This window comes from Siniperca chuatsi, linkage group LG14, assembly GCF_020085105.1.
Source record: "Siniperca chuatsi isolate FFG_IHB_CAS linkage group LG14, ASM2008510v1, whole genome shotgun sequence".
NCBI lineage: Eukaryota > Metazoa > Chordata > Actinopteri > Centrarchiformes > Sinipercidae > Siniperca > Siniperca chuatsi.
Genome location: NC_058055.1, coordinates 15786100 through 15798698, shown reverse-complemented (window position 1 = coordinate 15798698; position 12599 = coordinate 15786100). Strand labels below are relative to the sequence as shown.

The following is a 12599-nucleotide window of genomic DNA, read 5'->3' as shown; positions in this document are numbered from 1 at the left end:
AGATGTCTGATCTTTTTGTCTTGTGTCACACAAGTGTATGGGAAAGAACTGAGGCTGAGGTAGAAAGACGCACTGAACAAGTGAATCACAGACTCTCTCCGTTCTGCACTCGTCTTTTTGAATCATGAGCTTTGAAACAAAAACAGTAAACTTTGACTGACACCCACTGAAAATAAACTCTGAATACATTGATAAGCCTTGTGTAGAGTATGTATCTGCTCAGAGCTCATTATCTCTACTTTGTGGAATACTGAATTTAACATTGTTCCTGTTGGGCTTTAGATCAATTCTTGTACCTTCCTACAGCACGACCGAAATGTGACAATGAATTAATGAATTAATTAAAAAGGTAAAGGAAACTTACAGTTGTGATTTTGTAACTGTATGGTGGTCTTGACACCATTTCTTAGAAATGTCATCAACACCTGTTCAGCACATCTATGCTGTTTTGTACACTTCTGCTCCCCCTTATGCAAGTTCATTATCACCTTTGATGTATGATTAACAGGTGTTAATTTTTTCCAAATGAACTGTAAACTGGAAGTTATATATTTTTAGTACTGTTAAATTTATTAGACACCTAGAACACAAATTTCTACCATTGTATATGGCATTTAATTAGTCTTAAAACCCGCTCACAGAGAAGCCACCTGCATGTATGTGGCACAAGCGTACAGAACAGTATCCGCGAGCAGAGGGAGCATTCCTGCTCCACGAGCAAAAAGGTGGTCCCACGAGCGCCAGGCTGTGACAAGCTCTCGCTCGACCCTCCCCACGAGCTCGCAACTGCTCAACACTTGCTCGCTTGTCAAGTTGACTTTTGAGACTTTAGAGGTGGGGATGGAATAGACAGTGGCTAATGTCTCCGCTCTTTTGATTGGTCACTTTGAATACTGACCACCACCTTTGATTTGCCGTTTGATTTGATCACTGTCAGGCAGCTGCTAGCATTGACCTTAACTAACCTATGCATTGGGTCTACATTTTTTCGTAGCAATTGTAAACTACATGGCCTCATATGCCACTGCTGTCGACACAAATAGCCTATGTTACATTTTGGTGCATGATTCACTTGTGTTGAGGGTGTTGTAGAGGTGGCTGTTCCTCACCTTACCTCTTTTTTCTCCCCAACATCTTCTTGATAATTCTGCCGCCAAAAAAGGGGTCAGAGCCTCTAAAGTCTCAAAAGTCAACAAGCATGTGCTGAGCAGTTCATCGAGCACGGGGCTGTGTGTTGAGAGTTTGTCATAGCCCCATGCTGAGGACCGCATTTGTGCACGCAGAACAGAAATGCTCCCTCGCGAGGATGCTTTTCCACTCGTGGATACTGTTCTGTGCGCTCGTATCACGTGCACGCACCTGGTTTTTATGTAAGCGGGTTTTGAGACTAAACGCCATAGTTATAGTAGATTTGGGGAGTCGTAACATTGCTAAATTAATGCATGTGTCTCACTCTCTCTGCCTCAAATACAGGCAGGCACTGCACAATACAAGCTTTAATGTCAAGTGCTTATTGTGCCTTGCCAATTAATTAATGGTTATGTTAAATTGATTTGGTGTAGATAGTGTAAAGCTCGTCATATTTCTAACCTGCATTCATGCTCAGGGAACAAAGTGATCACTCAGTTATTCTGAACATAAGAAAGCTTCTCAGTCGTACAGTAGATTACTTGAAACAGCCGCTATAACACTGTTAACAAGTTTTCTATTTCCCATTTCCATTTTTTGCCAGGCCTCTGGACTGTGATGCCTGTCAGTCTGTCTGTCTTGCACTTTATGTCCAGATTGCCATGAAATTTGCTGTGGATATTCATGGTACTCAGAGGATAATTTTCCAAGAGTATTCGTGCACCCAAAGTGATGAACCATTTGTTTTAAATGACCTCATGACTCTTCCAGTAACGCAGTCCTGAGGACAAACTGTTTTTTGAGCTCCACCACTGGTAAGGCTGTAATAAAAGCAAAATCATCAGTATGTTGTTTGGTCGGAGACTTCTGTATTGTAGGTTGTAATGAAAATTGCAGCATCCAGCATCTGCTAGTGGTGGTAAGTAGCAGTGGTATGCTGACATTTACTGTTAACAGACAGTCAAGCTCATTTCACTTCATATGTTAAATTAGACTCCAGCTACAGGAACTATGCATTTGTGTGTATAAAGACTGAATAGCTAGTAGACTTTCCCTAGACCTTGAGTAACTCCTCATTGAAAAGGTTTTACATTCTTTTCCAGACTATGAAGAATGGCTTAGGAACTCTGCATAGGGTTTCCCTGAGGTCAGGACACAGACCGTTCAGAGCTCATCTTACATCTCAATCATTCCACTCAGACTCTCGTTATGTGCCCCCAGTAGCAAATTAACCTCTGAATAATTAAGCTAATTAGGCTCAGACAGACAATAGCTAAATGCTAATTAGTGCCTAATTAAGAGAAATGAATCCACAGCTGTATTTGTTTTCTGTTATCCAAAGCGCAATGGCTACACAACTCCGTTGTCACTGTGATACTAATTGAATTGATTTTGGATTTATGTTGTGTGACTGACATTGTGTTGTGATTATATTGCATTTTGTGCATCTCGTTTTGTGGCTTTACATGCTTGGCACCGCAGTTCAGCAGAAAATAATAACTGACGACAAGTCTGGTTGTTACATATTCATGTAGGGCATGCAGCCCATTAATTAAAACAAACACAACACCGTAATGTATTGTTGTATATGTACTGTTTTCACACCAGTGGATGCTTAACATAAAACAGTGAATGTTCACTTTTGCTTTGTAATATTCACTGTGAAGTTTTTAAATCAAGCAAGCTCCTTGTATGCCTTTATGCTATTCACTACTTGGAAAGCATCCCTAACATCTCTGCAACCAGCTCATCTTACAGGTTGCTGCTGATCAGGAAATACTTTTGTGCCAAACAAAATACTATATCTGTAAACCCTGCAAGCTTTGCCATCTAATCATGTTGTAACCATCATACTTTATTTGTCACCAGGAAACTTGACAGAGGAAGTGCAACTTGGATCTGTTAAAAGCAGAATCCTGTGTGGTTGACAAATCTTAAATGTGGCAATTTCCAATTACAATTTCATACGTGACACACACAATCACAGCTTAGGTCTATACACTGAAGCTGGTTCCTACTTTTTGGTGAGATTGTGAAATTGACCCTAAATGAGACCATTTACTGTTTTTACAACAATGCCCTTGTTTGCAATCCTGGTTATTCTGAAAGCCCATTTTTCCAGAACCATTATTCGTGTATGAGAGAAATAAAATGCCTGCTGGTGTATTTGTTCAGGACAGCGATAAGACAGCTGTTTGTAACAGACATGCGCTAGCCAATCAGGGTCGAGTATTCCTGCAAGGCAGAGATCACTGAAAATATTCTCACAGCCTGCAGGACAATGATGAGCACCATCGTATGTCATTATATTCTGCTCTTTTATTCCTGGGAAACTAAATTGCATTGCATTGTATCATATTCCATTGTGCTTCCGTTTATAGCTACTTACGTTGTACGTCTCCAGCTTGACTCTGTTTTTAAAGATGTGAGTTGTGAAGTTGGTTTTCTGAAAGACTTCATCAAATGCAGCCTCGTCCTTAGGAACACACACACACACACAAACACCACAAGGTAAATACAAAGACAGGGCCAGTGGTTTACAGGAAGTAGTCTGTTAAAGTTAGACTTCCTGGAAAAATTGTAAAGGCAATTTTCTTGTCAGATGTGAACAAACTAGTTTAAGGAGAACTGTGTGTGGTCGTATATCCATGTTTGTGCATGCGCATGTCTCTCACTGTGTCTCTGAGCTGTCCCAGTGTTTCTGCACTGTGACCTAACAGGACCTCAGCTGTCTCCTGGAAGCATGTCACCCACTGGTTATCCCCGAAGTCTGCTAAGTTGGCCTGAGAGTAAGACAGACAGATGATGATGACAGGGCGAGAGATTATCCATGTGTGTATGTTTGAATGTGTGTATGTGTGATCACAGAAGTTACAGTATTCCTCAAAGTCAGCGGCACTACATGTTTGACAAACAAGCATTAATGATGTGCACTGTATGCGCTTTGCACTTACAGAAAGTAGGAGTCTGTATTTGAAGTTGGGGAACTCTCTGTTACACTTTTCGCAGTGGTACAGTCCGTTCTGTTGGTCTGTGACCTTCTTGTTGCAGTCTGCAGATGGACAGGCCTGGTACAGACAATTCTCCTTACGAGTGTAAAGCACTGTCGCCATGCAGCTGAAATAGTCAGCCTGAGAAGAGAGAATAAAAATGGGAGAGGAAGAAATCTAATTATAGGGATAGAACTGCGAAATCAATAAAAACTACCAAATCACATCAAACTGCTGCAATTTGAACGTCTAAGAGGCTGCAGTTAATTTGCAGGTGCTGCCTCCCTTACACAATATTGTGCTGAGGAGAAATCTAACCTGCAAATCAAGTTACATACTGGAAAAATCTTCCAAACCAAATTAACCTTAAACACCATCATTTAATTATAGAAAATGTTTGTACTGCAATTTGTATTATTATTATTTTTGCACAGAGAACGTGAAGGTGGCTGTTTGGTCAAATGTCATACCACCTTAACCAAATCCTGAGCAGACATATTTCAAGAGCATTGCATTAAATGTATCAGACGGTGTAGTCCCTCATTCGTCCAGGAGTGTTCTATCGTAGAAAAGGTTTCAGTCGTAGTCATCTGGACACTGTTTTCAGAATCAAGACGTTTCGGCTCCCATCCGGAAGTCATTCTCAATTGTGAAAAAATTGGACGGGAACTAGAAATTTAAGATACTCTGAGTTACATAAGCCATGCCCTCAGGAAGGAATCTGCCTGAGTATCTGTTAATAGCTAGTTTCACCTGAAAGTGACCTAATAAAACTGACCAATTTTTTCACAATTGAGAATGACTTCCGGATGGGAGCCGAAACGTCTTGATTCTGAAAACAGTGTCCAGATCACTACGACTGAAACCTTTTCTACGATTAAATGTATCACTTTCGCAACTGGAACCGCAGTAGTGAAATCACTCCCGCAGGAGCTGGGAGAAAAGACAATGTGGCAGTATGATACACCAGCTAATTAACATAATTAACATTGGCCCTCAAAAGCATCATTCAAGTCACTAAAAATGTGGTAAATTGACAGAATACAGGACAACTGCTGCAGGAGGAAGGAACTGATGATAGAGGAAGAGTCCAGGTACCAGTGTTATGGATCATCTAGTTTCCCTGTTTAACTGGCAACTTTCTCCTTGTGACTGCATCATAGTTGCCTTGTTTTATTAAAATATCAGAACATACCCATCTGATTCTTTTTTGGAGTCTTAGACTTGAGTGTGTTACCAAGACGTTTTTAGTTTAAAAATTGCATGAAGAGTTCAAGCCAGTATATAAGTCAGGTGGCAACCTGTAAATAATACAGCCAGATGCACATGTGACCAGTCCACTCATGCACTCGCAAGAAATAATTATGGACTTTTTAGCTTAAAAATGAATAAATTGTAATATTTATGAAGACAGAGCCCTTTTGCTGTTTACATTAAAACAATCTGTCATTTTTCATTAAGCACATCTGCTTAGAACCCGCACATTAAAAAAAACCCAAATGATTTTCCTTAAAAAATGAATAAATAAAAAAAATAAAATACCATCTCTGTCTCAATTTGAGCCTGGATGGTGACAAAAACGAATCCTGGCCCTACAGAAGAAGTGGATCATCTCTTTCTATCTGTACACAAAATTGCATTAACAGGATATAACATCTGTGATTTTACAGACTTTAAAAATTACACAACGAGTAATCACAAGTCCGCAGCACAACAGTCAAAATCACAAAACAGTGATTGGGTACGATGACCAATTTCAGAACACACAACACTTTTCTGTTGGGGTACAACAGCAGATTACCTCAAAGGGTAGCTCTCCTGCCCACCATAAACTAAAACATGTTTCCAGTGGGCTAAAAAACATCAGTAAAAAAACTGCAGATAACTGAAAAACCTTGTCTGATCTGATGAATCCCGGGTGGATGCCCTGTTCTCATCCAAACGATATGAGTATTCGTTTGGCCTTTCCTTGTATTATCATTATTGGTATTTTTAAATCAGTATTTTGCAGCACACAACAAATGTCATGAAAATAAAAAGCCAATGAAACTGAAGTGAGAAAAAAGTGTAAGCGATGAGGAGGAGCAAAAGTGCTCCTTCTAATGCAGGCAGGACATCCTTCAACAGTTTTAAGAATGCGAATAAGCTGCTTAGGGTGAGAAACATTAAATAAAATAAACTCAGATCAAACTTGGCATTATCAGTAAAACTGTTGCCAACAAGTCAGTCCAGCTGGTAGATGCACGCTGTTTACACATCTCTATTTGACTTCCAAACAATCTTGGAACAGTTTAAAAAGAGAGCAGAGGGAGTTTGAGAATTCTATGCATAATAGATGTGAGATGAGACGAATCTCTCGCTCTCCCTCTCTAATACATAAAATGTGTTAATATACACACACACAGACACACCAGCACACAAACACATACACATGACTAACATGCAAGGTTATATGCAAAAACCCAAACTTACACATTTGCAATACAGATACAATGAGCTGAACTTCTTCAGTTATGAATTTAAAATAAAAGTGTACACAGTCAAACAGAATCAATTTAAAATGCAGCGATGTTGTGGTAATTTAAATAGATATTAGCACCTTAAGCGGCAGAACTCACACTGCTAAAATCAACAGCTAAAAAGGAAAGAAATGCTAATTCTGGGGGGAAAAAGGCTATTCTCTCATCCTGAGGAGAGAAGCAGCATTCGATTTCCATAAATATAAATATAAAGAATGCACACAGCAGATGAACTGTGTCTCATTGGGAAGAGGCACACACGTGTACACGCCTGAATGCAAACACACATGGATATAAACAGACACGTGTGCAAGCACAAACCAATAAATACGATATAGATGCATATGTAAGAAACCATGGGAAAATCCTTTTTCTTAGCTTCACCAGAGGGTATTTCTTCTACCAGGAGAGCAGGTCTTAAACAAGATGTTGGAATTACAGCCAGAATTTAAAATGAAATGCTTTAAAATGCATTCTAAACAACAACTACAAGCTAGAGCTGGGCCAGACTCATTACTAATGTTGGCCTAAATGAGTCTATTAAAGAGTCTCTCTAGGACGCTGGCCAAATTCACACACACTGACTGAGCAATCCTGTTCCTTCGTTATACAACCCACAATTTCTGTAAGGTGTTCAGTAAGAGCATTGAATGTGAAAAGGCCACTGTGTTCTCTGCATCCCTTGTGAGATTGTTGATGCTGTCGTGTGTCCCCACGACCTCTGCAGATACTGTCAGTCAGACTTAGAGTTCTCTGACACTTTCTTCCCGCTAGCTAACACTGACTCACAGCCTCATAATCTCTCCACCCATCCATCTACCCAGTACCCATGCCACACAGCAAGAACCCCTCCAAAACACTTACTAAGGAGGTTTTTTTAATTAGGAGAATTTCTCCCGTTAGCAACAGCCCTCTCCCCCTCAACACTCCACTCCCATGTTTCCGCCCGCATGCCTGCCTCATCACATTTTGCAGACTTGGGCAGATTGGAGCGCCGGAAGGTGGGAGAGGTGGGAAGGCGATGGGTGAGGAAGGTGGTAAGAGGGTGGACGTGGCGGGAAGAAAAGAACAGGACTTTGGGGGCTTGTTGAGGGCTCGTGATGTTGGCAGATGCTACCGAGAATGTGAGGATAGAGGTCAACAGGATTTGGACCATAGTGATTCTATCACAACTAGACCACTCTAAATAAATCCCCCTGCATTTGTCATCATCTCTCCCCTTCTCCTTCTGTGTTTTTTCTTCAGTGTTTTTTTCTCTCCCTCTGTATTCCAGTGTGTACACAGAAGCCTTGGGGCAAAGTCTTAACCTTAAGCACACTGAGGAGAACCTAGAAGAGCAGCATGACTAACGCTGCACACAAAAACGCTCACAGACACACTAACACAAAAATATGCTTTCACCTAAAGATTCATACACATGCAAACACACCCACACACCCCCAATATTCTGAAAATAGATTTCATTCTTATCACACTAAATCCCTGTGTCACCTTCTGGCACCTAAATGCAATTAAAATTTGTATGTGGAAGGGCAACCAAGTGAAAATCTACTTCAAATAATTGACGTGGCTGCACATGCCAAATTTAATGCTTGTCCCAAACCCCCAACACACATTGCTACATTAATTAGAAATGGCTTGTACACTTACATCCACCCACGAAAACAGACACACACACACACACACACACACAGCTACACAGAGTCACAGTCACACACATACATGGAGGCAAACAGGTAGAATGTCAAATTAGATTCCTTCAAACTATAAGCTAATGATTTGGATTCCATTATTACTACCAAAGCTGAAGCCTCCGAGTATGTGATAGGAAACCTCCTCTAAGCCGTTCAATTACAGAAACGGTCGGGGAGTACGCAGGGCGGAGAGAGAAAAGAGGAGAAGACAAAGAGAATAAGGGAAGGGGGAAAAAACATACAGAAAAAGAGGAGAAAAAACCTGAGCTTGAATAATTTTCAACATTCTCACCTTTCAACTCCTTTCCCCACATCTGCCAGTTAACTGTTCCTATCTGTATGCTTTCCTTAATACTCCTTGTCACTTTTCTCTCTTAGTTACCACACTCTTGCACCTTGTTCCCTTCCATCCTTCAATGCAGCTTTGTAAGTGACATACTCAGACAGACTCATTCTCCCATGTTCCCATCCGTGCTACTTTCCTTCTGGTAATGTTATGCCCTATAGGCTTCCTCCACCTCCAACACATAATTAGAATTTTTTATTAGAAACAAAATTGATCTTGAAGCTACTCTTAAGTGGCTTCTTATTAAACGTTAGGGATGAGGGAGACTAGTCGGAGATAAACCTAATTAATTAGACAGAAAGTTTATGAGTGGCACATACCACTTACATGCACTTTTAGGTGAAAGCATGATAATTCTTTGCGATGATACTTTATAAAATGCCACACGGTTCAATTTGAGAGTACTTACATCCTCCAACAGCGTATAGCAGTTCAATCAGTACTGCTAGTATATGAGCTTCACTATCTCCCTCCCACAGCTAAAACAAGAGAACCATGAGTCTAATCCATGAAGTCATAGCGAGGCACAGACTAGAGCTGCTCTATTTACAATGAATAGAAGACTGCTTATGGATTTGTGTTTGTCTAAATGCTTACATTCAAATGAGACTGAGAAGCGGTTTGTTTTAAAAATCACTAAATCCATGTCTGTTCACAGAACATCTCTGATAGTTTTAAATAAGGAGGTCTTCAGTGTAATCTCTATATGGCTAAACAAAAAAAAAAAATCAACACCATTTAACATTTTGTTTTGTATTATGACCCTGTAATGTTTAGTAGCAAGGGTTGTTTGTAGCAATAGTTGTCCATTTCTACTTTGTGATTTCCTAAATATTCCAAAATGCCTTTTGACAGTTGAATTCAGCTGTGGGTTTTACTGCATGTGTAGCTAGAGGAGCACAAGCCATAGTGATAGGGTAGTAAGAGCAGGTAAGTGAAAGAAGTCGAGAAAATCCGAGAGTCACACTCTTGACGTCAAAGTCTGTCATCATGATGGATTTGTCCCTGTGTGACTGCGAAACTTTGGTGCAAAACAGTGAAGCTTTAACTCTTTGATTCTCAAAACCCAGTGTTTACTGTGCTTGTCTTACAACACTGAAAGGTTTTCTGCTATCAAACTCTGCTGTACTGTAGCTATGCTGTTACGTATCTGTAAGAGTTTCTTTCGTTCTTCTTCAAACAGTAGCCAGCTGCCCGAGTGAGAGAAGGATTTTCTGACTCACATATCAAATCTGCTTCCAGCCAAAGTTTTCATAAAGAACTAGCTCAGAGATCTGACTAAAAGAGCAACACAAATAACAAGATTTACTTTTTACTGTTACACACCCTGTGGCTTCATTTCCACCTTATCTACTGTACATCTCCTGTTCTGTGACTCAAATGTGAGCGAATAAACCAATCTAAAAATCTAAACTTAAAGTTAAACAGCAATAAAATATATCTTAACATATAAAAACATCTTCAGTAAAATGATTAGTGTCACAGTTGCTTGTGGTTCTCATAATCGTTCTTACATTCTGGCCCTTTATTGTGGACATCACTGAATCATGCAAGTGCCTAAATCAATCTACAACCAAAGTCAGTGAAACAAAAATAATGTAAATGCAACACATTCAGTGAAATGAAGACGTAAAACCTTAGTTTACATCTTCAAGTTATTTTTAAGGACTAAATCGATTCATAGTGTATTAATAAAGTATCAGTTCCAACTCCATGAATAAAAAAAGTTATCAGACTTCTGGACAGATTTAGCTATAGTTTTATTGTAGAGTTGGACTGATTAGTCGTTGAGCATAAAATCAATCTGCAACTATTATTAAGCAAAACTTTCATCATTCCTCCTTGTGAACTGAATATCTTTGGGGTCTGGACAGTTGGTTGGGCAAAACTAGACATCTAAAAGTTGACACTTTGGGCTGAGGGGAATTGTTACTGGCATTTTTTACAGACAAAACGATTAATCACTTAACCGAGAAAATAATCATCAGATCAATTAATAATGACAGTAACTCATAAGTTGCATTTCATTGTGAGGCCAGTTATCCATAAGAAAACAGGCCCAGAAATTAAAAAGACATCACCGATGTTTAATGGCAGATTTTTCTTTAAAGGGTCAATTAATCCAAATTATAATAAAATATTTTTTTACCTCTAATGATGTCTACTCATGGAAGTAATTTTGATTTCATCTGCCCTGGTCTTTAGATTTCTGTCTCTGATATTTATTGTAATTTGGGTGAACCAACCCTTTAAAAGGGTCATCTTTCTGTCTCTTTTGTTTGGCAGTGCATTTCATATTGACCTCTTTTTTAGATGAATGCCCTGCTACAAGGTTGTGTGAGGCTTTATGTATGTAGTTATGCACTGCACCTTCTCTCCGTGTCCCATTTGTTCATTCTTAACATCGCTCAGTGTTTTCCAGTTCATCTTTGCTCCGCTGCCCACTGACCTCGTCTCTGTCAGGGATTGGCTGTCGAGCGCATAGCCTTCCCGGTCATACCTATAACGTGGACATTAAAACACACAGCACATATGTTCAAGTAAAGTATATATGAGCAAACACGCTTGTTCACCAAAACAAATATACATATGAAATATAACATGCACTCTTTAGTGTAGAGAGAAGAAGAAAGAAGAAGAAAAAAAAAGCAAGGAGGGTTTGTTGTCAAATGAAAAACACAGAGCGTGCTTGAGAATGCGACTAATGATCCCTGAATACTGAGATGATTAAACTACACAAGATATACCACCAATATTAGTGATCTGCAAGCATGTCCAGAAGTGTATAAATCTCTGTCAAAAAGAGGATGTGAAAGCAAGTGCGCATGTGTGTGTGTGTGTTGTTAACATATGAACGTGTGTCACATTAAAATACTTAGATTTTTCCTGTGAAGGAGATACTGCACTGTCTAAAACAGCACACTGTATCTGCTATTATCTAAAGAAACCAGCTTCAGCCGTGACTGAATCACTCCCTTAATCCCTCAACTGATTTACAACCACTACATCTGTATCCTGCAATCTATTTTATCTGACATATGGCTGTCTATCATGGGCAAATACATTTCTGTCCATACACACCGTTTCTTCACTGGGGAACAAAGAAAAACAAAACTTAGCCGTCTCTCTTTTTGTCTACCCACTCCATCTATTCATTCATCTGCCTTTTTAATATTCCCTTTAAAATCTTAATGCATCAGCGTGACTCCTGCTCTGCATTCTAGCCGAGTAGAGCAATCTGATCAAGGCATCATCCAAATTCATCAGTTTCCCTCAATTATGCAAGCAAGCCTGGTAAAAACAATCCCACAAAGCACCACATCGCAACAGGAACTAGAGTCAGACAGACACTCTTTGTCTTTTTAAAGCGCAGACCTAAATGTTAAAAAGGAGTGGAAAACAGCGTGACTGCTCCTTGAATAACATTCATTGTCATTTGTTCACCACTTTCAGCATGTAAACTGCAGTGAGGACCAAACAGCAGCAGAGCTCAGGAGGAAAAGCCCGGGATTAGAGAAGAATGGAAGGAGGAATGAAAGGAAGGAGGGGCGCCGTTTTTTAGTTATTTAGCCCTTTGAATGTCAGGATGAGATGGTGTATTGACCAGAGACTAATAAGACCAAGATTAAAGCTGGAGCAATGGAGCCTGCCCCTCCTCTCTCTCCCTCTCTAACACACACAAGTAACTGCTGTAGCTAATGCAACGCACACACAAGTATGGTCAAACCTATTGTTCATGGAGCAATTAGTCAAATTTATACACCAGGCAGTAACGACTGAAAGAGTGAACAGAAAAATGCCCACAGGTACTAACAAACACACCCATTTATTTACTGTATTCACACTTTGAAGCTGTGAGCGCGCTGTTTGACGCAATTTCTGCCTAAGAATAGTTCTCAGTGTAACACACAGGCAATCATAT

General features: G+C 39.8%; 1 protein-coding gene across 4 annotated transcripts in view; it reads right to left on the bottom strand.

Moving 5' to 3' along the window:
* The window catches only part of LOC122888370 (replication protein A 70 kDa DNA-binding subunit-like), a 57854-nt gene that overhangs the window by 22137 nt on the left and 23118 nt on the right, over window positions 1-12599 (bottom strand). For 3 of the 4 annotated variants that reach the window (XM_044222746.1, XM_044222745.1, XM_044222747.1), the window contains exons 13-16: window positions 11048-11177; window positions 4083-4259; window positions 3804-3911; window positions 3518-3604 (exon numbers count right to left, since the gene is read on the bottom strand). In XM_044222746.1, coding sequence (XP_044078681.1) covers window positions 3518-3604; window positions 3804-3911; window positions 4083-4259; window positions 11048-11177 — 502 coding nt within the window. The remainder of the gene's footprint in view (window positions 1-3517; window positions 3605-3803; window positions 3912-4082; window positions 4260-11047; window positions 11178-12599) is intronic. The other variant, XM_044222748.1, reaches the window with a different exon arrangement.